The sequence below is a fragment of the Melospiza melodia genome, chromosome 13 (assembly GCF_035770615.1).
Source record: "Melospiza melodia melodia isolate bMelMel2 chromosome 13, bMelMel2.pri, whole genome shotgun sequence".
NCBI classification, from domain to species: Eukaryota; Metazoa; Chordata; class Aves; order Passeriformes; family Passerellidae; genus Melospiza; species Melospiza melodia.
In genome coordinates, this window is record NC_086206.1 from 9,120,210 (window position 1) to 9,148,132 (window position 27,923).

General features: G+C 44.0%; 1 protein-coding gene across 1 annotated transcript; it reads right to left on the reverse strand.

The window, feature by feature from the left end:
- Positions 1-456: 456 nt before the first annotated feature.
- On the reverse strand, positions 457-12,795 carry SHCBP1 (SHC binding and spindle associated 1). The gene is made up of 13 exons (XM_063168326.1): positions 12,333-12,795; positions 11,645-11,833; positions 11,015-11,130; positions 10,250-10,458; positions 9,373-9,465; positions 8,425-8,658; positions 8,153-8,318; positions 6,775-6,895; positions 3,730-3,861; positions 2,763-2,881; positions 1,740-1,826; positions 1,158-1,299; positions 457-912 (listed from the first exon to the last, which is right to left on the reverse strand). The coding sequence occupies exons 1-13, from the start codon at positions 12,793-12,795 to the stop codon at positions 593-595; spliced, it is 2,391 nt and encodes a 796-aa protein (XP_063024396.1). The 3' UTR covers positions 457-592.
- Positions 12,796-27,923: the final 15,128 nt, after the last annotated feature.

Below are 27,923 nucleotides of genomic sequence, written 5' to 3' on the forward strand. Positions count from 1 at the left end.
TCCATCCCTGTCTGTCAGTGTCCAAAGGGAGGTGTCAGAGCACAGACCAGGCTCTCAGCAATGGAACAAGAGGAACAGGCTGTAAATGATGGCCAGAAAGTTCCACCTGAACGTGAGGGAGAACTTTCCTGTGCAGTGACCAAGCACTAACCAGGCTGCCAATGGAAGGTGTGCAGTCTCCCTCACTGGGGACATTCCACAACAATCCTGGGCACAACTCTGTGCCATGAGCTCTGGGATGGCCCTGCTGGAGCAGGGAGGTAAGACCAGATGACACACTGTGGGTCCTCCAACCTGACCCTGTGGTAGTAAAACTGATTTTAAAAACAGAAACAAGACATGGTCTAGAGCTCAGCCAGGCTTAAAATGAAATGCAAGAGAAGTACTACATGTGCATCACAAAGGCAGCTCACCCAGGAGATTTAAGGTGTGGAGAAGATGGACAGAAGAACCAAGTGAGTTTTAAGCCCCAGTCCTTTAATAGGGATTACACTTGGGTAATAAAAGCATAACACCATAACACAACTCTTGGCATGTGACCTAACTAATAACTGTACAAATCCTACTGCAATGGCAGCAGGAGGCAAGATAGTCAGAAAAAAAAGATACCAAAACTTCCCTTCCCATTCCATTTGAACTGATTGCCATCAACAGAAACAAACATTTCCTGTGACATTAAGTTGTCATCAGCTTCTGTAAATCCCAGTTCACTCAGTCTTTTCCTGTGTATCTGTCTCTTCTTTGCAGAAGTAGCCCCAAGTACATTTGCAATTTCAGAGTTGTTTTCAGCTTGTTCAGAAGTCTGAGCTCGCTTACAAAGCTCCAACTCATCAGTTACACATCCAGGTTGTTCTTGCCTGGAGCCCTCTGCACAGGCTGCCTCATCACCTGCCTGGGTAGGTTGTGTGCACCCTAAGGCAGGAAACAGAATGTCATCAACAGTCATGCAAAGCAGCCACACCATTAAAAAGTCCTGGAATTAATTTTCTTCAATCACTGTCAACTCATCCCACTCTTTGGTGCTTTATGTACTTCATGACAGCCACAAATTTCAAAGTTAGGAAGTATGCAATCCAAAAACCTGGGTATACAAAGCATGCAATCCAAAAACCTAGAGTTAGTAGTTTCAGGAGTTTCTTCTAAGAAAAGTAAAGTACCTCTTGTTTCCTGTGCTGCAGCATCCTTCATTTCAGAGGGCATTGCTGGTCTAACTAGGACCACACCATAGCCTTCATTATTGTGGATCATATTGTTAACCATGGTTATCCTGGGAGCCTCATAAACTTCATCCAAGAAGTTCTACAGAACAAAAGAGAAATCTAACATGTCATGTCCAGCAATAGGGACATAAAAATCTTTTAGTTTTAGGTAGAATCAGTTCTCTGTATTAGCTAGAGCAAGATTATTTGCCTACACAGGAGAAATAGTGAAAGGCATTTTCTCCTTTCTCATTTTCTGATTTTCTCCTTAGTGAAAGGCAGATAAGAAATAAAACCAGGTAATTGCTGGAATGGATAAAAATGAAGATGCCATACTGCAAAGCTGTCTGTCTCTAGGAGGGGTTTGGCTTTGCAGAACTAGTCCATCCAGCAAGGATCAAGGCAAGTGCAAGGCCAGCATCATGTGTGACAGGTAAGAGTTCCAGCATAGCACAGCAGGGTCTGAGCCAACCCAAACCTACTAGCACTAATTGCAGCAGTGATTAATTAGCTTTTGGCAAACCAGTGACTGGGACTCACCTTGACCAGTATTCCCTCCTTGCAGTGGTGGATCCCATTGTGCAGGAGGGTGCACGCACTTCCTGGGTAGATCTCCACACCAGCACCCTACAAGACACAGTTGGCAGCAGTTCACAAGGAGTACAGGCACATTTTTACCCAAGATACTGTTGGTAGCAGTTCACAAGGAGTTTAGGCACATTTTTACCCTACAAGACACAGCTGGTAGCAGTTCACAAAGAGTTTTAGGCACATTTTTACCCTACAAGACACAGTTGGCAGCAGTTCACAAGGAGTTCAGGCACATTTTTACCCAAGACACAGTTGGTAGTAGTTCACAAGGAGTTTTAGGCACATTTTCCATTGAACTCCACCACTCCATGGCAAATCTTTGTGTTCACCTACCAGTTTGCACAATGCAAAACTGTGTCACCCCTCCAGCTTCACAGCTTTGTTCCCCATCTCAAGCAGCAGTACTCAAGGCTGAGGCCCCACAGCATGGGGCAGCAGTCCATGAAGGCCTGCTCAGGAGCAGCTGAACAGCCTTGCTGAACTTGCTTGTGCTTTAGTCTCCCTCTCAATACCTCAAGCTCCATCATTCTTCAAAATACCCAGAGTATCAGAGTCCATTTTTGTGTTTAGCATCCCTCCGTAAGAATCACAGGTGTCCAAAAAGAGCATTTCCCTTGCAGAAACAGAAATGAGAAAACTGGCTATGGGCAGAGAGACCAGAGAATCACTACAGAAGTACTGCAGGACATGTACCAGCCATGCAGCAATGGTTATTTCACAGGTGTCCCCTGTTACTGCATCACTTTGCTATCATCACACACAAATCAGCATGAGACACTTCACTAGACTTGATAAGAGGCTACAAGACCCCCGAGACCAATCTTGATTCAGTAACATGTAGCTGTCCAAAATGAATTTGCAAAGGTTCTCTCCAGAGCCACACAGGCCACCCTGTGACTGACTGCATTATTTCCAAAGAGAAACCTTTATTTTAAATTGGGAAATAAGCCAAAGTTAAGAATGAGTGTGTACCTTTGCCCCATAGAGATCTGAGTTCCTCATCAGTAGCTCAGCTGATGTCCTCACTGTTATTCCAGTGGTTTCACATTGCAATACACAATTCTCCAGGGCTGTTTTCCCATGATGCACATCTACATACACAGAAACAATTACTGCTGGATGAACCAGTTCTGCAAAGACAAACCCCTCCTACAGACACACAGCCTTGCAGCAGCTTTGCAGGGTGATATTTTCATTTTATCCACTTCAGGTTCAATTCAGTGATTTGCTCCTGTGTGGTTTGAACTCGTGCTGCTTTTCTGGTCTAAGCAGGGACACTGCTACAAGGGAGCCCTGGTTGGAGATCTGTCTTACAGGTTGACTTCTTTATTGATGACAGCAATAATTCTTTTCATTACATTCCTAAGAGACTTTTGGACTCAAAAGATATTAAATACATGCATACAAGTGTTAATAAACATTTTAACATGTTTAAAACCCAAATGTCTGTTGAGAAGAAATATTAGCTAGCACCTTCTGCAAAGACAAGGCCACAGCCAATAAACTTGGATACAACTCAGACTTGGCTGAGTGTCAGTTTGAAGGTGCTGCAAACAAAGTTCTACAGCACTCCTACAGCCTGTGCTGCTCCTCACTGGAGCACTGGCTGGGTCAGCTACAGCTGAGCATTGCCATGGGGGCTCTTCTGTGCACGGAATTGTTAGTCAGGCTGCCTTAACAGCACAACAAGATCAAGTTAATGATCTTAACCCAGCAGAAGAATAAAGCATAAGAGCCACAAGAGCTTGAAAGTACAAACAGAAATTATTTTGATTTCCACATCATAAGCAAGTTAAAAAAAAAGAGGGGGAAGGCTCAATATGTATACCTGTAGGGCTCCTCTTTAACAAAATATTGCCAACTGCAACACTGGGTTCCAGCTTTAACTCTAACACTAATTATTAAAGTCACAAAAAAATCAAGATGCTTTTACACTTACTTAAAATCCCCTCCACAGCATCATGCTGCACTAACTTCAGATTGGAGATCTTTATGTTGGCTCCTGTACAGTCAAAGAAGTTGTCTCCCTTCCCTTGTTTTTCTATCACGACATCATCGGGCAGGCCATAGCCTAAGGGCAGAGTGAGAGATGCAAGCTCAGAGAACATCTGGTGACAATGAAGTGCTGAGGACATAACAGACATTTAAATCCATGACAGAAGTTTAAAGCTTGATATTTTAATGCCTTGAATAGGATTTTCAACAAGTGGCCAGACTACTCCTTACATCCCCTCTGTGCCAAGGTACAGGAACTCCAAACTAAACTCAAAAGTTACCTTGCTTGAATGGCACACAACAAAATGCAAAAGTTATCTGAGAAAGTTGACCAAATGGTAACTGAGCTCACTTTTGCTAATGCCAAAGTTCTCACTCCCAAAAGTTACCAACAGAGCAGGGGGATGCAGGAATTCAGGACACACAGGCATCTCCAGTCTGTTCTCAAAGGACAGAAGTTCACCACAGCAGGCAGAGGTTCCCAATAACACAGATGGAAAAAGCAGTCACACCACAACATGAGGAAGAAAAAAAAGTGCAGAGGGATTGATATTGTTAGCATGCTTCATTCAGCTTCCCTATTTACATGGAATTTGGGGGAAAATTCAGTGCTCCTGTGTTGCACAGGCTTCCAGATTAATTCAGTTTAAAAAGCAGCTTTCACAAGCACATGCCAACATTGATTTACTAAACCATCCACAGTTGTCAGCTCTTAAGCACTTACAGGAAAATTTATGAGCATGTAAAGCTTTTATTGCTTGTCACTGACAAGAATCATGATAAGGAAAGCAATAATGCCACATCCATTACAGCAGCACAAGCCCTATCATTTGCTGAAAGCACACACAGATAAGTGCCCAAGCAGGATGCCAGCTTCTAACCAAGTACAGAAATAAATAAACAGTGCCACAGGCAAGGAGAAAAGTTAAAAACAAAATGAAAATAAAAAGCTTTGAACAAGAGTTGGCAGAAAGATTTTAAAGACAGGCCATTTAATGCCAAGTTAAGTGACTGATACTTCAACACATGATATTACCCAGAAATCTGTTCCCACTGCCACTGATTTATGGTCACCCCTGAAGAGGAGGTGGCACAGGCCAGTTCCAGCATGTAAAAAGAGAGCAGCACAGGACAGCACAAGTTTAACTTCTCACTATAGAAAGAGGTTGTTATCCAAAGCAGGAGTTTTAGGAATGACTATCTGCAGAGTGCCTGCAGTTCTCTAAGTGCCTTTAGCTTGCTTGGCACCTCACCTGTGAAGCAGCAGCTCTGGAAGGAAGATTCACCTGCTGCCCAGGGCTGCTCACTGCCCAGCAGGGCTGTGCCCCTGCCTGAGGGGCTCCAGAGCAGCCAAAGGCCTCTGTCACCCACTGTCACCCAGTGCCACTGTCACAGCTGATGCTGCAGGCTCCCAGCCATGGCACAAGCAGAAGGGAAGTTCTTTGGTGCCTCTGCAACACCTTCTTGTCTGGCATGGAAGTTATCACTTCCTGCAGCTGCTACTGCTTTAACCTTATTTAGTTCCTGTGAGGTTTTATTTATCCCTGATTTACTAATCTCCATACTTTCAACCTCACTACTGACTGCACAGTAGCTGGGAAAAAATAGAAGCTCCACTAAGCAAAGTGACATATCTTTCATGAGTCACCCCTCCATCCCAAAAAAGCCACCAAAGCAGCCAGCTGCTCAGATTAGTGCCAGCAGAGTTTGTCTTGATGCTCCTACTTCAAATGTTCCTGGCTGCTCCTACTGGTATAATTCCCTATCTAACAGGAGTCCTTATAAGAAGATTAAATACCTGACAAGCACTTGTTATTCAGAGCATGGTTTGAACTAAAAATACATATTTATATGCCTTACTTCTTAAAATAGAGCAGCTCATCCTTAATGTGTGCCACTGCATCATTTGTATTTCAGTTTCCTCAAAGCTAGAAAAGCAATAAATAGCACCACACACAATTTCAGAACAATATCATTCTTGAGATAAAAAAAGCACTTTATCCATGTCCCTTGTCCTGCAGGTGCACTGGTTATCACAATGTGTGTCTGCATAAATCAAACACACACTGGAGATGGACAAAAATGAAAATGACTCATAAAACAAGAAGGGCAAGAAAAATAAAGTCCAGAACAGCAGGAAATTAAACCCTCAGCCTTCTTCTCATTAAGAAGCTTTGACAAGATGAAAATGCAACTAAATAAGTATCTGAACAGCTGCAGAAGCCCAGTGATAAACAGACTGTAGCACTGCAACAGTGTGTGCCTGCCTAAAGCAAAGGGATACACTGAGAAATCAACAATTATGAGGGAGAGACAGCAACATATCCTAGGCAAAGCAGAAGTATTTAAAACACAAATATTTTGCAAGAAAAGTCCTAAAATCACATCTGTTGTTTCTGTTTGTGCAGAAAAAAAAAATGTGTTAATCAAAAGTTGCCTCCTCCACCCACGTGCTTCACTCAGTGCAGAGCCAGGCTGGCAGCCCCTGCTCCCCCTCAGTAAATCAGCAAGGATCAGTAAATCCCAATGCACCTCCTGCCCCTGCACTCCCTGGGCTGCACCAGCTCTGGGGCTCAGGCTGCCCTCAGGCACAGTCACACACTCAGAGAACAACAAGGCCATTTTCTCAACCACTCCTAAGTTAGTAGAAGCCTCTCAGAATTACTTCTCTGTTTCCACTATTACAACCAACAAGTCCCTTATATTTCTGTTGAATCCTCTCTATTACCTATATAATCACCATTTATACAGACAAATAGGAGGAAATCATGAATGTGCTATTAATCAGCAAAATCTGCAGCTTATCTGCACTAAAGCTAATTCAACAGCTCACTCCACCCTGCATTAGGGACAGCTCTACAGAAGAAACAGGAATACTTTGAAGAAAAAAACCTCCTGGTAAATTCTGCAAAGAGTAAATCCTTAACAGAGCCAGTTTAAGACATTCCATTTGCTTGTTTAAGGACCTTTAGACTAGCAAACCTGCTACCTTCTAGTTCTATTGAATCTGCAATGGAGAACATGCCATCCACAAAATAATGGCCAGGACAGATGATGACTCTGTCTCCTTCATAGCAGGCACTCACAGCTGCCAGGGGATCACGGTGAAACTGCAAAAGACAAAAAAAAAACCAATCAGCTCACAAAGAATGTGGAAAAATGGATGCATTTATGCCTGTAGAGCTTGCTTTCAATTAAATGTTGCTGCTTTTGCTTCAAAGAAACCCTTTCAATGGCATTAATAATACAAAATTTCTACTTTGAATTCAAGAATTGTAGCTCACTGCAGACAAAACCAGTCTTAACACATGACTTGGATGTTTGTGTCACATCCATTCCCCCAGGAAAAAACGGGGGCATACACAAATAAAAGAGCACATGCACCCCAAAGCAAACTTCACTATGGACTTGGTTCCAGGCCAACACTTCAATTGTGTCTAAGTGGTTTGACATGAATTTGCCATGAAGAAATAGATGACAGAAGGTAAATAAAATAAAAAGCAAACAATTCAGATCAGAGTTAGTCTGAATACTCCTGTGTTTGCTCCTGGTGTGAGTCACCCCCAAACAGAGTTCAAATACCACAGTAGTAAATAGTGCCCACACGATCCTTTTCCTTGATAAAGAGGGTAGGGTGATATCCTTAAAAAACATTACTGAGGGATTCCATACTGAAGAATAACAAATAGTAAATAAAAACTACACATTTATTGCTTCCCAGCAAATTCCAGGGTAAGCATAATAAGAGCACTTTTTCAGTTGCCAAGTCAGAAAATCAGATTTATAGCCTAAAAGTTCCTCCAGGACCTTCCCCACCACTCCATTCTGGCAATCTGTAATTCATTAATGTGATCAGAACACAGCAAATCGTTTCACTTGGGTCCAAGGAATTCAGCTTCCTCTTAACTGCTGAAGTAGCAAGTCTTGTCTCAATTCACTAAAACTAAACATGGCTGCTCCTAAAATAAATGTATTTCCTACACAGTACCAAAGCAAGAAACGTGTGCTTCCTCCTTCAAACCCTAGATCATTAGCAGCAGCATCAAAAGACATGGGCATTTCAAAACTACAGTGTCATGCCTTACAGTGTTTCATTATAGAGTTATTAGAGGTTCATCTCATTTCCTACACACAGGAAGCTGCTTGTATAGAGTACTCAACAGGCACAAATGAATTAAAAGAAATTATTTGAATCATACAATTTTACCACTAATTGTTTAAATTACAGTGATTTTTTTTTTGAACTGACAAAAAAACCAAACAACCCCACCACTGTAGTATCTAGCACGTGGTAAATTAACTTATCCTTCCACATTGTTTCTTGAGAGAGAAAACTATTAGCAGACAGACAATTCCTGCTACTGCACCTGTATTTCTAAGGTTCCACAAGATTCTGGGCAAAGTTTGTCTCTTGTCAACTGCTGGAGCAGATCTGCTTTCATGTTCCAGGGCACAACATGAATGACCTTGGCACCCGTTGACCTCAGTCCTTTAGCCTGGAGGCTGCCGTATTTTTGGTAACCAAACACATACCTGCAACAAAAGCAACAGAGCCAACAGCTCCTCCTTCCGTGCCCACCTCCTCCGAGTTCTGTGACTCCCCTCAGGAGCCTCCTCCCTGCACAAACCCACCAGTTACCTCAGCAGGGGATTCTCAATCACTTTTAGCCTTTGTTTTATGTGCTCCACTTGCTCATACAATTTTAGTCCTTCCACCATGGAAACGTTTAGTGCTTCTGAGTCTGAATCACTGCTTGATAAGGTGTTCCTCACATTTAAAAACTTCTCATAGAGCTCTTCACATTGAGATAACAAGTTCTGGTGATCAGCTACCAGCCCAGAAGGCACCCGGTGCTCCAGGATGTCGTAGTGCCTGCAGTTCAGAGCAAGGGGTCAGCACAGGGCACATGCACAATCCTCACAGACCAAACAGGAGGCTGGAGAGAACCTGAGGAGTTCTGCGTCAGTTACTTGAGTCAAGGTTCTCTGCAGTCTACATCAACACTGCTCCATTTTATTTGAAGCAGCAAAAGCAAAAAAATCTGAACAGACACAAACATTTTACTTTCTAAACAGCTGCCCACCCACCTTGAAAGATTGTCTACTATCAGAAACTCACCCTAAAAAAAAAAAGGCATAAGCACAGCCATAAAAAACCAGTAACAATTTAGAAGGTAATACCTAAGCCTTTACTAGAATAACAGAAAGATTCACACATTCCTCCTGGATAATAATCAATTTACAAGTTTTTGTTGACGTTCAGCTCTGTTGTGGTTTTTATTTTATGCCCAGAGGTTAAAGTGGAGCATCCCATGCCAGCTTTTATAAGGATTAAACTCCTATGAGTGTGAGGATGACTATTGCTGGGTTTGGGGCACCATCTGATGGAACACCAAGGCTCAGAAATCAAGTGGCAGCCTCAGTTGTGATCTCTTTCCATACAAGATTTTGACCAGCAGACAGTGAATGCTGTTAAACTTGCTTTGGCTTACAAATCAACAGGGGCTTTTTACACCTAATTGTGAGTCCCTGTTCCCAGACACTTCCAGTGGTTCTGCCCTAAGAACAGCCAAGGTGTAGCACTCACAGTCTCAGTCGGGGCTCAACACATCTCACAAAGTAATCAAACTCATCCTCCTCCTCCTCGTCCCAGGTCCTCCAGATGCAGCGGTAGAAGAACCTTGGGAAGCAAAGTGTTAAATCACACAGGAGAGCAGAGTCAACAGCTGGAAACACAGTGTAACCAAGCTGAGAATTCACCTCTCTCTAGAAATTCACATTACTGTCCCTTAGGCTGCTCAGTACACATACAGTCATCCTTCCTGCCTGTTGCTTACCTGCATAAAGAGTTTTACTTTGTGTGTCTAAGCTCAAAATTCATAATAACCTGTGTTCTACTTCCTCAAAAGGGAGTGAACAGCTAAGCCCTGGTTTTGAAAAGCAAGACTGACACTCTTCAGATTCTGAGGCTTTCTGGTTGTTTAGTTTTGGCCAATCACCCTTCAGCTAAGCTCTCCTTCTGACAATGTAAGTCATTCCTCCTGTTTTAGCTTTTTTTGTCCAGTCCCACAGCTTATTTGTAGAGAGGTTTCAAACAGCATGTAGTGCCTGAAAGAAAAGGAAGTGGAAAAAAGACAGATGATAAAGAAGAAAAAAACAGAATATGTGAAGAGACACCTAAAGAATAAAGAGCAAATTTAGGGGAAGAGGCAAAATGCAGAAAGAACAATGGGATAAGAAAAAGAGAAAATCCAGAAAAAATGTTAATGAAGAGAAAAAACAGTGTATTAGTCTACAGGTGATACAGTCCAAACAACTCTGTAGGGAAAAAGAGAGGGAAAGCAGTCTCCTCAGAGCACCAGTCATCAGATTGACTTTGGAAAGCTTGGCTTGTGGGGCTGCCAGCATGGCCCAAGAATTCAGGACAGAGCCCACTGGGTAGCAGCAGGGTGCAGTTGTCCTACCTGACATGCTCTATGGCTAGTGCTGTCTGGTCAAACCCTCCTGACTCATCATACACAACAAACAGCTCCTGCAGCAGGACCTGATGTTCCTTCAGCTCCAGGAGCTCCTGCATGCACTCCAGGGTGAAGCTGCTGTCCTGGGACTCGCACAGGAACGGCTCACTGAGCTGCACAACTGCCTTCAGGGCTGGGAAATTCACATCCACCACCTGTGGGAACAAACAGCCCCGAAATCCCTCAGAACTGCAGAGCCAGCTCAGGGAGGGGAACGGCATGTGCCTCAGTCAGGGCCATGCTGGTCCCCACCGACCCCACACAAGTGGCACCTTACAGCCAAGGCCATCTCCTCAGCTGAAGTGTCAAGCTTCTCACAACTTCACAGCTAGTGATGCAAAATTTCAGTCAAATATGCAAAATTTCAGTCAAATCCCTCATAATGCTCATAACAAGGCCAGTAAGTTGATTTTCCCTATTCCTTTTTTTTTTTATTTTTGTGCTGCTGTTTTTAAAAAATGCTAAAAGCAACATCCTCAAACTCAAATCAATACTTCACAGCCCTTTGGGACTCCTTTGAGGGTCATTTTTCAAAGTGCTCACAGGCAGAAAAGAGCTGAGGGACCAAAAAGTTTTTCCCTCCTCAACCACATGATGGAACTGCCAGTTTGAACATCCAAGACCTGGACATGGAGAGACTCAGACAAGTCTGTCAGAGAGGTCAGTTGTGTTCAGGGCAGACAAACGCCCGAGCAGCAGCGAGGCACTCACCGCCACGAGCACGTCGAAGACGTTGGTGCGCCAGATGGCCTGCCAGCCTGAGGGCTCCAGAACCTTCTCCAGGTACTCAGCTAGGAACTGCTTCACCTCAGAGGCTTTGCAGTCAGCTACAACAAAGCAAAGACACCACATTTATGCAAGGACTGGAAGGAAACTCCTCCAGATCACTGCAGAATGAAAGTCAACACAATTGAAATGTTCCTCTACCACTTCTAAAGTTGGACTTCATTCTGCTCATGATAACAGAATAGTACAAAATAAATGATAATACAGTGGTATTCAACACCTAGCCACTGCCTTATCTTAACAGATTTACAATACACAAAAAAAACTCAGGAAGACCAGCTAAAATAAGGCACAGGATCCACTACTTACTAACAGTTCTGCCTTTCTATCATTCACATTTTAGTTACTTATATCAAAATTGCTGCCTCCTGGTCCACCAGCTAGAGCAGTTGAGATTACAGCATAAGCAGGCAGGACACTGTATCTTTTCCAGTCCCCTTTATTAAAAGTATCTCACAGCTTAATATATACAATTGACTTCATTGAAACTGAATTGTTTAAAGTTACTACAAGAAAACTAACACTACCTTACTTTTGTATTAAAAAATTGCTTACCCAAGATGTAATCCTGGTAAGCACTGAATCGCTCGTAAAACAAAAGATGATCGGTGTAAAAAATATCCGGGAAAAGCACATTCCCGTCTGGCACAGTCCTTCCCAAAGTAGTCCCTGGCTTGTCCCGGCTGCCGTAGTCACTCCAGGAGTCAGCGCTGCAGTCACTGTCCGCATCTTCCCGCTGCGGGTCTGGGAAGAGGAGCGGGAATAAAGCAAACCCCGCAAACTGTCACACAACCACTCACCCACTCTGTTCCCAAAGATCAGCTCAGCCCAAGGTCTGGCCTGAACCTGCCTTCCACAGCACGCCCGAACTGACCCTTGGGGAAGCGTTTCACACCCACACACGTTCCTGGCTGCCCATTGCAGCGCCGAGGTAGGCACTGAGAAACGCACCAGAACTTAACCATTAACAGCAAAAAAAACCCTCCACCACATTTTAGAGTTGATTTGTAGGGCTCATTTCCAGAGCCCTCGTTTCCAGCGCGGTGCCCGCGGCCCGAAGCGGGGTGCGGCCGCGGGTCCGGCCAAGCGGGCGTTACGGTGCCCGGGCGCGGCCCGCGGGGACCGAACCCCGGCGGAGCAGCCCGGGCAGCCCGGCCTGACCTGCCCGGCCCTATTGCCCCCTCCACGCCACTGCATCCCTAGGGCACCGCCCGACCGCGGGGCGCTGCCTGCCCTACCCTACCGGCTGCCCTGCCCTGCCGGCTCCCTGCGCCCTCCCTGCCCGCAGGCACACGCAGCGCGTACCCTCGGCCTGCTCGGGGCGCTCCCGCGGGACAGGGCCAGGGCTGGGGCCGGGAGCGGGGACGGGAGCGGGGACAGGAGCCGGCGAGTCCAGGCCATTCCCCTGCGGTCCCGGCTCCGCCATTCCGTCCGCTCGGCTTCAAACCGCCCGGGCAACTGCCGGCCCCAGCGCCGCGCCCGCATTGGCTAGCGGCGGCAGCGCCCCGCTCTGATTGGCCGTCGGCAGGCGGCGCCGCGCTCTGATTGGCCGTCGGCAGCTGCGGCCGTTGGCGCGCGGGGCGCTCCGCCGCTGGCCCCTCCGCTCCGGAGCCTCCCCCGTCCGGCCCGGCCGAACCCACGAACCGCCCCGGCCCGGCCGGCAACGGGCGCCCCACGCTCAGCCTGGCGGCCGGGCAGGCTGCCATCCCTGCCGAGAGCGGACGCACAGCGCCCGCAGAGAAGCGGCCAAACCGCAAAAAATGTAAAGGCACCCAACAATCAGCACCGTCAAAAAGGAAAAAAGAAAGAAAAAAATCATCAACAAATAAAAGAACCCCAGATCACAACTAACAGAACGGCATTCTCTGGAGCGCCGGGCAGCCCTCCTTTGCTTCCAGCCCCGGCCGGTTCTTACACAGTAAGCGCCTGATCAGGATGTGACACACCGGCCTGTGTCATCCCCAGCGCTGCTCCCGAGGCTCCTCCGCGAGTTCCCGGCTGTGACAGGGAGGGCGGGGGGATTAAAGCCAAGGCAACAGCTCCGGAACAGCAGCGGCCACGAGAGGGCTGCCGTGGATTTCCGACAGCGATGGAGCCGCTCCGTGCCCGCTCCCCAAACACCAACGCTGTCACCGTGCCCGCTCCCCAAACACCAATGCTGTCACCGTGCCCCCTTCCCAAACACCAATGCTGTATTAATTCTCTTAAGTAGTGTGTTAAATATAGCTTTGAGTAATAAAAAAATGTTAAAATAGAAACTAGGCTATGTAAAATGTTTTTTTTTAAAGAAAGGATTTGCAGCCAAATAGCAGCCGCCCTCTTATCAGAAGAAACGAACTTCTTCCCGCCTTGAAGGCGCTGTTAGGATTCAGAGGAAGAAGTTTACCATGACCAGACAGAATCCTGTGTTTGAGTGGAATTTATGCATCATGTCTGAAGTGTATGAATATGCAACAGGCTATTGTTTGTAAGGGTTAATCTTTAGTTAACGTGGGTCCTTTTTCGGGCTCGTGTTGCCCAGAAAAGGTACCCGAACATCCATAGCTCTTTGTCTCTATTGTCTCATATTGTCCTAATTCAATTTGTCCAAATTATTATTACTCTAATTGTATTACTATTTTTTATAACCATTTTATTACTATTAAACTTTTAAAATTTTAAAAACAAGTGATTGACGTTTTTCACAGTTTAGTCCCCAAGAGGTTTCTGTTGAATGTTGTCAGAATTTACCATTATACCATGGGCACGGGTGTTTAACCATAGACATATAGTTGTTATCTATCACAATTTGTTAAAAATTACAGTTAAAACATCTGAATCCCTCCCAAAAGCTTATTGGCAAGGTCAGGCTTTCAAAGCAGAGTGTGTTTGTAAATAAAGTGTCTTTAAATTGGCACGTTTTAAGTACTCAATTGGAGGGAAGGAATGCCATCCAGTGGGATTTTCACAGGTTGAAAGGGGCCTCTTGGCCAACCTTGAGCATCTGAACAAAGCCAAGTGCAAGGTTCTGCACAGATACAGGCTGGGCAGAGAGTGTCTTTCTCTGGGGAGAAAGACTTGGGGGTGTTGGTGGATGAGTGACTATAGAACCATAAAGTTACGGCTATGGAGGTTCCCATGTTTAGATGTTTCGATTATTTTCCTCCTAAAGAGGTACAATGAATTCAGGGGCTCCTCAGGGCTTACAGTGGGAAGATCAGTTTTTCCTCACCAAGGTGAAACACTGGCACAATGCAGAGATCAGAACAACCCATTTACCCTATTTCTTTTGTTTACAAAATAGCTGGGGGCAGATTGTGTTCCGTTATATGAGACTTACACACTATTTGGTTAATGACCCCCCAGTCCTTGTAAAGAGCTGGTTTACTTCAAAGAAACACAGCCCTGGCTGTGATTTCCAGAGCCAGTGATTGCTGCTGCAAGTGTCACGGACATCCTGAGCTCCATGTGGTCAATAAACTCCTCTGCAGTCGGTTTCCTTCCCCTCATGTTGGAAATAGAAACTGTGCTCTTATTGTTGGAAACCTTCCACTTTCCAGCTTGCATGTGCATGCAGAGTGCAGGCCATCAGGTATTTCCCTGAACTCAGCTATTTTTCTCCCTGCAATGTTTATCCATCCAATTTATGACTGAGCATGAATTAGTGCTTTCCTGAACCTCATCTGGCAACTCACAGTCCCCTTTTGCACAGCACACTTCCCTTTTACCTCAGCCGTTTTTTGCTCTCTTTCCCAAGCTTATTTTTTTCCTGTGTAAGAGTGACCAGGTCTGTGTGAAGTCCAGAGGAGTGGCAGTATTCCACATGGAACAATGACACTCCTGAGTTTGAGAGGAGGAAGAGAAAGTCCTTGCCCTCACTCCCTGCTCTCAGCTCTCACACGTTTGAATGAAATCTCACTGCTGTTAATCCTGTGAATGAGATGGATCACTGAGATGTTTCTAAAATCCCCAGCCTTATTTTAGGCCCCAAACTGATTTTTTTCACCTCCTGTTTCTCTTGAAATACTGAAACAGTGAAGGGTGCTCATATGCAGAACTCTGTCTTTAGAAATCTGAAATACTTCAAAACTTGACATAGCAAATGGAGTTTGAAAATCACAGAAGGTCATTAATTGCTTTACAGAAATTAACACAAGTACAGCTACATAAACCCAAGGAAATGCAGAGAAGAACTAGTGGCTTACTACTAAAAATTAATTGTCTTTTGGTATTTCAGAAATTTTAACTGAAGAAACACAAAGGTAAAACAAACCCCCCAAGTGGGATTTGGCTCACCTGGGTGTCCCCAGACAGATGACAGTATTCCAATGCAGGTGCCACAAAGGCATTAGTGATAGCTCAAAGCCTGGTGCCAACACACCCACTGGGTAAGAGCAGCCTCAGCTCTCCACAGGGCAGCTCTGGTGGCTCCAGTTCTTCCAGGCAGGAGCTTGCAGCCAGCAGGGCCAGGATATCCCTGCCTTCCCTGGGTGGGCTTGTGAAAAACCCACCCATCCACAGGAGTACAGGGGATGACAAACTCACTGGGTCACTCTCAGCCAGACCTTCATTGTGATCTCCCTGGAACAATGTCTGCTCATGCCAACTGAAAATCTGATCCAGAGTTAAAAGCCTGAAGAAAAACAGCAGAGTGTTTTAGCCAGCGTCCTTATCCAAAATAAAACAAAAAATCTCTTCCATTTTAATTTGCTGCTGGCACTAATTCTCTTTTGTGGACATAACCAAATCTCATTTGAGAGCAGAAACTATTTGTGCTTTAAAATGTCTTAAAATAGTAACTTCTTAACCGTGTCTTAGTACAAGGCAATCTTAAACTACAACAAATTATTTAATTACATGCAATGAAAAAAATTATTAGTTAATATAAGGCTTGCAAATCAGAAAATGTCTATGAAATGTGGGGAATAAGAAGCTGAGCCAAGCCAGCAGAGACGAGACAGCGATGGGAAAGAAACAAGGATGCACACAAGAAATGTAGAAGGAGACCACCACATAAGACAGTAAAAGATTCCTTATACCTTTCTTGGTTTGGCACACATTTTCTTTGTTGCCATGGCAATCTCTGGAGTCTTTCTAAGCCTCCATTTCTGCACTGCAAAATGCAGATAGTATTCTTTACTGTATATATTTCAGTAATGCATTTGCAAACCACTTCTATGGCAGGGGATGAATGGTGTCACATAACTGTAGATTGCTGTTAATTAGTTGGCTTATTACAGATTGGGTTAGATAACTGGTGTTCTTTGACAGGAATTTCTTCAGTTTTTAGATTTTCTTTTGTAACAGTATAAACTTAAACCATTATAAACCTAAATACATTGATTTCAACCAGAAAAGCAACTGAATTTTTCAAACCTGTTCTCAATTTGTTTCAGAATCCTCTCAATATTGGCTTCTTCAGGAAGATACTGGGTGGCTTTAGGATTGTTCTAACAGCCACTTTATATTTAAAAAACCCAGTAACTTCATTGCTTATTTGGATTTTCATGTTAATAGACAATTCTTCTCTTGCAATTCACTTTACTGCTTCCAAAATTCTTGTGTCCTCCTACCAAGGAGGTGGTAAAAAAGATTTTAGCCCTTTTGCTCACTGAAGAGGATACTGCAGTTCTGTTTTCAAGATCCACTGAAGAGCAAACAATGGAACATTCTAGGAGAGCCTGCTTTGAGCAGGGAGATTGGATTAATGACTTCCAGTGGTCCTTCCAACCTTACCCATTCTGTGAGAATGCTTCAGTAGAACTGGGTGCAGCTGAAAACTGATCTAAGATAAATGGGGGGTTAGTTTCCCTTCCCTTCCCTTCCCTTCCCTTCCCTTCCCTTCCCTTCCCTTCCCTTCCCTTCCCTTCCCTTCCCTTCCCTTCCCTTCCCTTCCCTTCCCTTCCCTTCCCTTCCCTTCCCTTCCCATTATTTTACATATATTGAGACATATCTGCACCACAGCCGTGCTCTCACCTGAGGGAACTTTCAATCTAGACACTGATTTACATGGGACTCTACATAATAATGGAAATTCAAGTTCATGCAGAGTGCTTGACTAAGACTCACCTGCAACAGAAACTATTGAACATGTTCCCTTGGGACTGGGAAGGGCCCTTCTTCAGATACTCATATCTCTGGGAAAAGGCCTTAAAAGAGCCAGGAAACTCTTTTTGAGATGCCTCAAAGTCCTCAGGAGCACCAGAGGCATAAATCAAGGCTCCTGCAAGGTGTTCCTCAACTGACTGCAGAGCACAATAGGAACACAGCCCACAACAAAATGTTCTCTTTGTTTGGAGAGAAACAATAGGCAGGCAGATTTTTTCAACAGATGTTAAAACTGAGATTAAGAATTGATGGGAATAAATAGAGGCTTTGGGCAAAACCAGAAACTGTAAACAGGCTTCAGCTTTATGACTAATGCTGCGAGATTCGTATATCAGGCATTTAGCACTGTATAACAGAGTGAATGCTGGGTTTTGCCTTATTACTGTCAAAATTTTCACTGCCATTACTGACTCCTCAACTTCCTGCCCCTCCAGAGCTGCTGACCACATCTTTCAAAGAACAGCTAAGATGCAGTGATTAAATGTAAAGATGAAATCATAATAACACCAGATGCAGAATGCAACAAATTGTTAGGCACAATTATGTCAGGAAGAAGGCATGATTGAAGAGAATAAAAATCACTTGCACTAGTGATTTTGCCTGATCATTGCACCTCTTCATTCACTGTAAACAAAACAAAATTAAATTTACTAATGATGCAACAGAATGCAGCTGCTGGAGATGGGATGTGTTGTTTTGATCTACACTTCCTTTTATCTCAGTTAAAATTTTGAACATGGCCATTTAAAGGCAATTCTCCTATATTTTTGTGATAGTTCAAGTACTTTAGGTTCTTTTTTCCAGAGGACAGCTGCGCTGTTATCTTGACAACTAATGTGTAGTAATAACAGATTTAGGTCTTAAAAATTAGCTACTAAAGTGTGTCAGGGAAGAGATGAATTAGCCTGAAGTGGTCTCTGACAAACCCTTGTCAGGGGGTTTATGAGCAGATGGCACTTGGGAGGGTGGAGCTGTGTCACTGTGCTCCCTGCAGTGAAGACACACACACTCCAGCCTGGGCAGGAGAACCACAAGAGAGAATGCAGACTACACTGGAATTGTGCATTTGCTTTTCTGGTGTTGATTCAGTTTTCTGCAATCTGCTTAGCAATTTGTGCATAATCACAATGATCCTACTGCATGATCCAATAATGACACCACCCATAACTACATACACACTTAAATGACAAAGCCAATTCTTGTTCTAACAGAATTCTGTAGATACTCGGGCATTTTAAAAATATGTTGAAGGTCTTTCAAGAAAAAAAGTGTTCCAGACAAAATACAGGTTTTCTGCTCAGTAAAGCAGGTACTGGGGTACATGCTAAGGTCTGTGGTTTATAAAACAATAGAATATGTGACCCAGTGATTCCAAACACCAGTGGCCCCACCTGTGGCTGGAACAAAGCTTGGTGGAAGCAAGCAATAAAAATCCAACTAAAGCTGCATTAAAGCACAGGCAGTAGAGGGTGGCCTAACTCCCCCAGCTCCCAGGCAGGATTGCTGTGGTGTCCTCAGCACCTGCTCCAGGAGCTGGTGGCACAGGGAAGCATGGATGTGCCCAGCTGGGTGGGAAGTGCCTGCCAGTGTGGTATTCCCAGGGATGAAAACTATTTCTTGTGTGTCCTTGACATGCTGACAAATAAAGGCTGACTTTGGTTCATGCCTGTCTCCTATCTCAGCTGTAACTCACTAAATATGCAGCCTCCTTCTAGACAGGTAAAACTCCAGCATTCCAAATCTTGTCCATAAAAAGCATCTTTTACTAACATCCTTCTCTTGGTATCAAGCATCCTGCAGCACTTGTAACCACACCCTGGCATGTGCTGTGCTTGTCACTGATTTTTTCATGCCAGACTCCTTCCATCCATTAATTCCCTTCCCAGTACAGAAATGTGAGGTTCCCATGTTGGCAGGGGCAGCAGCCATCCCCAGCACAGCTCCCTGTGTGACACACCAGCTCCTGCTTTCCTGCTGCAGCCTGGAGGAGGGAGCAGGCACTGCAAACCAGCTGATGCCCCGAAAAGCCTCCACAGGAATTTATCATCAATGTGCTCCTGATAAATGTGCCCAGTGAGAGGTGCTGCTTCTGCCAAGGCAGCACAGACTCCTCTCCAAAGCTGCCCAGAAGTGGCACAGTCCTCACTCCTCCTAGCACACAAAGGTGTTGCTGTCCAGGAGTTAACGCTGGCACTGAGGCAGATCTTTCACCTCTGAGAAGATAGGGCTGAGAGGGGCTGGGAGAGACAATGTTTGTGTTCAGAGCTCTGCTACTGATAAGAGGAAGATAACAGCAAGTGGTTTTCTCTAACTGTATCCAATAAACATGGTCCCAAATGGAATATCCCATATTTACATACATTTACCTTCTATATGCCTCTATATCCACCCTGATGTGCAGCTATTTCCTTGAGTTAATCAAACATTGCTCTTTCCAGAACTCTGATAGTACCAAAACAAGGCCTGGCTTTTCAAATTTTATAATAGATCAAAATGAAATGTCCCAAATATTTCACTGGAAAAACTGAAAGGAGTTTCTGTACTCATTAGTTGTCCAGTTAGCCTGGTAAAAACAACTTGTCAATTCAGTCCTTGCCAGAATTGATACATACTTGGCAGTGATAAAGAGCAGTAGCTCTTAATAAAAGGCCAGGACCAAGGCTGTTATTTTCAGTGTGAATCACACTGCAATGCCACTTACTGAGCTGTTGTACTGCATGGAAACCAAAAAGTCCTCCAGACAAAACTCAAGGACAAAGCATAAAAGTTGGGGCTGAAAGACCAAAGCAGTAGCAGCAATCCAAGCAAAAGCCATGAGTTTTAAGAGAGAGCAGAAAATGCATTTCAGGTGTGTCTGCATATGTGCATATAAACATGCACAGAGAAACCTTAGTCTAGGAAAAGACAACATGAAATCAGTAACAGAGCAGATTACAGCTGCACCCCAAAAAAAAGCCCAAGTGATACAAAACCCCTCTCCTAGGTACTAGAAAGAAAAATACAGCAAGTATTTTACCTGTGACTAGAAAAGGGACTGACTTCTAGGGAAGTCAGGTTAGCCTAAATACTGTAGATATATGGTAAGTTTTTATACTTTACTCATGACTTTATTAATTTAAACTTTCTGAGGCCATGGACATAAGTAACAAAATATGATATAATATATCATATAATATCTCTTACTCTAAAGTAAGAAGGTAGCCTCGCACCACTGCTCTCTTCGAAAGCATTTCCCTCCTGATGCCCAAAAGCTAGGCAGAAAATAAATCCCCATAGAACAATGTCTACAGAGCAGGCATTTGTTTCTTGCAGTGCCACTGGTGAGTGGTTTGTGGCTAACTGGCTTTGCACTTGCCATTTTTTCATTAGCTCTCTAGTACTTATCTATCTTTATTATTAGTACTAATTAGTACTTATTAGTAGTACTTATCTACCTCTAAAGCAGGTGGATACCTGATGAGTTTTTTCTTTTTTTTTTTTTTTTTGTCTATTCAGCATTAAGCAACTACTTAACCATATAGTAGCCATTACATTGCATAAAAAGTTATTTGTATCTGGTTGTATGAGTATAAAAAGCCATGATTCAGGTTAGATAGGTATCAGATTATATAGACATATAAAAAGTCATGATTTAGGTTATACTGATATCAGGTTACATACATATCTTATAACTCAAGCTATACAGGCACCCTGTAATTTTGATCTAAGTTATACAGGCATCACTCCAAAGCAGCTGCTCAGCATGGCCCTTGTTGCAGGTTTAACATCCTTAACAGTTACTGCAGAGCCATGGACTTCAAGTACTACAGAATTTAAAAGTGCAAATATCACCTCAGAAACAGGAAACCTTGCCCAAATTATTTCTGTGCACAGTTTGTTGGTTTTTAAGAGAGATGCTGGTCAGATAAGATCATCTGGGGATAGAGGCAGATCCTTCAAAACAGGAAGGTTTTGTTGCAACCAAAGCAGATGGAGACACAGAGCCCACAGATGCAGCATCTGGAAAAGTCAGCTGCTTCATTTAAAGCAGGAAGCAGCTCTGCTGGTTTTAGGTAGCCTTGTTAGCAAACTACAACAGGAGTGGAGACTGCTCAGGATGTGTGATCAATGTGCTGTTCTGCTGCCTCTGCAGCTGAGGAAAACACAGGCTGTTCAGGGAGCATCCCTCCTGACACGACCTAGGAGCAAAATCTGTGTGACATTTTGAACGAGAAAATGAAGCTGCTGTCAGCACATTTCAAATTGTGAGACATAGTTAAAGCAAAGACCATGACCATAGGGAACTGCAGCGGCGACGGCCTTGCTGTTGTTCGCCCAGGCCGGCCGGCCAGCCAGCAGCAGCACGGGGGGCACCGTCCGACAGCCGGGCTTGGGGACAGCGCCTCGGGCACACCCAGCGCTGGGGCTGCCACGGAAAGGACGAGACCGAGAGAAGCTGCAACGAACAGGAAATAAAGAGCGCTCTCCCTTTGGGACAAGGCCGGGCTAAATGAAATCTAAATGAAACCCCACGGAGCCAGCAAACGAAGAACACACGAGGCCTGCCACATGGGTTTATAAAGGGAGTGGGAGGCTGGGGTGGAAGCGGTGCAGGGACGAATGGGAATGCAGGGGGGAGGGGGGTACATGAGACTGACATACAGGGAAACCAATGGATACAGCTTAAAGGAGGGGCCCCCGCTCCTGAGCCAATCACTGCCAGCCCTGGAGAGAAGTTTCTGGAAGAAAGGGAGGGAGCAGGGAGGGACTGGCAGGGCCCGGGGGCGGAGCGGAGGGAAGGAGCCATTGGGGTGCCGGGGTAACCGGGGAGGAGCAGGAATGGAGCCACGGGTGACCGTGGGGACCGGGGAGATTGACACAGAGCGGGGAGGGGAGGGAGAGCCTGGGCAGAGCCATTTTAGCGTGAGGGGAACGGAACCATGCAACTCAAACACGGGGACAGCAAAACAAGCACAACACAACACGGAACAAAACAACCCTTATTTTCCTTAGTTTCATGTCACAGCTGACTACGTAGAAAAATATTTTAAGATGACACCTTCTGGTTGGTTTTATACCACTGACCTAATGGTTGCCAAAAATCCCAGATATTCTGCGTCTCTGCTTCTATGAAAAGTTCTTGTGCAGCCACAACCTCTGTGTGATGAGCGAAGAAGAGAATCCTAGCGGGGGAAAAAACCCAACAAAACACAACAAACCAAAAGGTGCAGAAGAGACACACAGGCAACTTCCACAGACGATGTTGTATTTTATAGGAAGGCAATGGGAGCTTTTTCTTACAGAGTAAATCCTTCTGAGTCAATAAGCTCTGATTGTTTAGGTGTTCCCATTAAGGCTCAGCTCAAAAGGTGGTCCCAGCCTGAGCAGATGCATCAGAGCTTGATTCTAACTGTAAGGAGGCCTTGAAAACCTACACAGGTGATGAAGAGAAAAATGCCAATAACATCTATCATTAGCAATTGTAACATATTTTCTCATTTACCATAGTGTCACTTCTCATAAAAACCAGCATGGATCAGCCATGATCAATGTAGGGTGTAACACCTCTGAGTAGCTGAGAAATGTTATACACCCTTTTCACCTTGAAATTTTCACCAAAATTCTTCCCCCTGCCCATGGAATAAATAAAGCTATTGCTGCATCAGAGAAAATCTGAAGGTTGATTTGGTGGAAGAAAACTCATTAATCTCTATGATGAGATGACAAGCTCACTACATAGCTAGAAGTGCAGCACCTGTGTTTCCACTCTATTTCAATTACATTCCTTGTACAAATAATAAAACTGAACTCATCATCAAAGGATGAGTATCAAATTTTAATACAGCAGATTTTTTCATCATCCTTCTTACAAGCAAGATGAAAAATTAATCTGATGGATCTGCACTGTGTCCCATCAGACAGACATGGATGGGTGAGTACTGACAGTAACTTCAGGCATCTAATTCAGGTTGTTCAAAGGCAAGGTCACTCTGGATAGGCTTTGGGAAGCACAGACCCCAAACACTGGTGTCTTGATTAACCCTAGGAGGCACCTACTGCATCATCTCAGTGGAATTCAGTAATTTACACCAATACCTCTGCAGAGAAACAAATGTAAAGACACAAAATTCACTGAAAATTTAGACTGGGGTGTGAAGCTGTGTGAAAAAAATGCAGAAGAGTCTTATTGATTTCTATAAATCCCAGATCACTTTTTTCTTCTGACCACCTTTTAAATATTTCATGGTCAGGACCAAACAAATATTCCACTCAAATCTGGGGTTTGACTCATAGACAGTGTGCACAGGTTGTTGAGGTGATGATTTGAAAGCTATAAAAATGCAGAGCAATGTCAGAAGCTATTTTTTAATGAGTCAGACATAATAAATACACACACATTGAAATCCTTGAATTTCCTGATTGAAAGGTCAAAACTTTTTTGAAATGCTTAGGGAGAAAGCATTTCAAAATTTTTTTCATAAACAAGATGAGGTCACTTGGAACATGAAAGGAAGTATACATGAAATCACAAGTTAAATCAAAGTGTTAATATTAACAGCTGAAGGAAGATAAAAGAGGATGAAATTCCCAACCCTAAAGTGGCATTGAAGGGTGGTTCAATGACTATAAAATACAGTGCAAATCTGAGGGCAAGACAATCCCCGTGATGATAATTACCAGGTCCTGGTATTAGCAGGAAAAGGGCATTTCTATCATTACAGATGTACCTAGAAGAAATGTTATTACCCATTAAAGTCCCCTATTACTGTGCTGTCAGTTACCATCTGTTAATGAAGCCTTCATGATCTGACAGTTCATTCTCTAATTGTCACCCTGTGCCAGTCTCTGGTTCACAGCACACTGTGAACTGAGCCTTCATATTTTATGCATTTTATGGGCTGAGTTTTGCAGGCTTCACCTCTGATGTGATCTTTATCTCCTCCCACACAGCCAGCCCATGGCTTCAGAGAGCCCTTTGTGGGCTGCTAAATTACAGACTTCTCTGCTGTTCTGAAGTAGAAGAGTATCCTTATGATCAAGCATTTCTTTCTAAGTTTGCAAGTCTCCTGTGAGACAGTCAACTCAAAAGTTTGTGATTAAGAGGTATTTAATGCTAATTATGCTGCCATTCCTCAGCTCTCTCTCCAGAGCAGTTTTTAAGTTTCCATAGATACCAGCTTGTAGCTCTGTTGAATAGCACCCTTTCAGAAATTTGTGGTTTTTCCCCTCCAGACAAGTCTGCTTACACCTAGAAACCTGTACAACCACATTTATGATTTAACACCTCCTATGTACCCTGATGTCTCTCAGATGCTTCTCTCCCATGTGATATTCCCACCACTATACAGAGTGAGCTGCTTTGGGTGTGTGTGGCATTTTAATAAAAGGTCCAGAAATATTCACAACGCTGAGAAGGAAGCCACAAAAGCTAGCCAGAAGGAAACTCTCAAAGAAACAGGTTTTAATGACTTCTTTTCTCAATTTTAGATGGCAAAGTCTTCTTTGCAAGGGATGTGTATATGCTGGAATTCTACAACTAGAGCATTCTCCAGGGGAATAAAAAACAGGCCAGGGGTTATTAATCAAAAACCAAAGCAGGTGTCCAAACAGCCAGGCTGCAATTCCCTCTTCCCCCACTCTCCCTGCAATTGCTGCCACTGCAGCACCTCTGGACATCTGGGGAACTCAAGCTCAGCTTTCTGCTCAGTGTTTCAGCTTCCATCCTGAATACATGAACGAAGAGAGGGTGAAATGGTTGTACCTCTGCCACATCACAGAAGGAAGCATGAGCCCCAGACACACTGCAATATAACCAAATTTCACCTGTGTAACTCAAACATGCTGCCTTTTCAGCTTTGAATGGTCTGACACTAGGCCAGGTCTGTGCCCTGCCTTCCAGCACCAATGGCTAATGCTGATACTCTCTTCTGAGCTCTTCTGATTCTGATATGCTTTCCTCCAACACATCAGGTATCTCAGTTTAGTCACTTATGAATGAATGTTTTCAGAATTGATGTTCATTTATTATTGAATCTTACATTGTCCTGCTGGATGGAGGTTGCTCTCAATAGCAAAGCCCTAATTGTGTTTCCTTTTGATGTAAGAACTCGTCATCTGGCCCTGGTTATGATCAAGGCTGAGATTTTGAAAACCAAGGGCTAATATAGGAACATCCAAACCAGATCAGGCTCAGTCACTTAAATCCTGTCTCCCACAGAAAGCTTTGCTGGGAAAAGCAATCATATCATGATTTGCATGAAAACAAAGCAATAATATATTGATTACTTCCCCAGAATGAAATGGAACTTCCCCAGAACACCCTCCTAGTCTCCAAGGATTTACAGTACAGGGAATTCTGGAGAATGAAGTTGCAGGTTGTGTAATTACCCTCAATGGATAAATTTATGGTCAGAATTTACATGAAATTTCAGTATCCACTATGCCCAGTGAGTTCTGATACAGATAAAATACATGTTTAGAGATTCTGGGGAGAATATTGTGAGTCTGTGCTTATTATCAGCTTGCCATGGAAGTACCTTCCTGGCTGGAGACACAAAAAGCAGCCGTGCTCCAGCTGATTCCTGGGGAATGCCATCTACTGGTGGAGAAGCTGTTGAGCAAATACATTCACCTGCCAGAAACACTGTTTGACCAGAACTTGAGTATCTCTCTGACTAGAATTGCCAGATTAGCAGGACTGTGTATCTGGACATTATCAGTGCAAAGGAAAGAGGTGACAAGCCAGGGGGAAAAGGAACTTTTCCAAGGATTAGGGAAGAAGGAACTAAAAACATGAAATAAGCCACAGTCTGGGTACCTCTGATTTTTGCAATGCTCTCATCACCATTACAATCCTAAGAGGTATTTTTGGAAGTCTGTCCAGCCCTCACTGAGTGTAATCAGAGAACATTTGGTTCTCTGTAATGTACTTGCAGCCAAAAGACAAAATCAGGATGACATTCTTTGATGCTGGCTACATAAGTGAAATTGCCTAAGTGAAATGCTGATCCATGAAGTATCCAGGATGGGAAGCACACCAGTGCCAAACATGCCAGACTGCTGAACTGGTAATACAGGCTGCCAGGAATAACAGGTGAAACTGCTGAATGAATCCAGAAGGAGGAAAAGGAAATAAAAGTACTTGCATTGTTTGTATTTTGTTACCATGCTGCTCAGTTCTAATGAAATTCTGGTGTAACCTTAAGCAATTGCCTATGAGATGACTGTAGCCTAATAATCCAAGTTCATTAGTTAAACCATATTTCAAATCTCTCATCTGTATTCATCAAACTCACAACTCTTACTTCTTGACAAATTGTTATTAAAACAATAAAGCCAGACATCAAGGGGACCTCGGGCTCGTGATGTTTGGCTGAATTCCCACAGAGTGGGACGTTGCAGTCGTGGCCTCCCCCGAGCTGCACAACACAGAGCAGGCCCCACTCACCCCAGCCTGGCCCTGTCCCCTCCCTGCCTCTGCCTCTGTCACATGTGAGCACAAGAGGCTTTCCTTCAGCAGCAAGTCCCACTAGAAGAGGATGGAAACCAGTTTGTTGTCTGAGCAGGCAGTGATGCCTCTCAGCAAGAACAAAGTGCTGCAGTTTGCTTTCTTTGTGCCAGAGCCATTCCCTTGCAAGTGCCTTAAAAGCAGGCTGGGGTAACTACAGCAGCTACTGCTGACACCCACACCAAAATGCCACAGCCTCATCCCCCACAGGACAAGCTCCAGTGGATGTTTCCTTACTGAAGAAAGGAAAGTTCCTCCTTGCTAAATGGTAGGTAAACTGAACTCTGAGGCAGATGCCCTTCCACTGGCACTGATCAAACAGTTGATTTTTCTCTGCATGAGTGGGAACAAGAAGAAAATGTGAACTGCATCAAATGCAGGAAGACTTCTACAGACCATTTTAAAAAATGAAGGGAATCAGCAGGCAAGCAAAACTCTGGCTGGCAAAGGGTATGAGGCTAATAGGAAATGCTCATGGCAGAATTTAGTTTTCCCCATTCATTTAACTAGGATCAGCTCCAACAGCAACATTTGATTTCCCAAGTGATAAAGCCTTACAGGCATTTACTCAGAGAGTCTAAAAACCATTCCTTTTTTCTTGGCCAAAATACCAATCAGTCATAGCAAAAGGATAGTTGACAACAACCTCTAAACATAAACCAGGGCTATTAACAAGTACATATTTTGTCAAGATTTGCAAAACTATTAATGCATAGTTTCTTTTAAATAAGTGAAGGTTCCAGCTATGGCATCCCCCTCTTGAAGTGTTCAACAACTTCCCTTTAGCTTCAGTAAAGCTTTGGTAGCAGAGAGCACATGGCACACCAAGAAAATTGCCCCCTATGTGGAAGTATCTCTGCAAAGAACAACAAGAAGAACATTATGTACACTGTGCTATTTGGAAAAAACACAATGACTTAGCTTTGGGTTCAGATGCAGGCAAAGACCCAATGTAAATACATTTATTACCTTACTTAACTGGAAGAAGACACCAAGGGGGTCTTCAGCACCCTCTGGCCCAACAGGCTCTACAGCCAGCTGGAGTGTACCCCCTCTCCATGTGGTTTCCCAAGTATTTTTGGAAGCTGATTTTGGGCTGTTCTGGGAAAACAGAACTATCTGTCTGCCATGTGGGAAAATCATTCTGTTTTTCTGTCATTGCTCTGGAAATACTCACCCACATATGCTGGAGTCATGGGAAATGGCATGATTCAGACAGCTCTCAGTAATTACTGAAGGATGTCTTTGGAAGTGAAAACA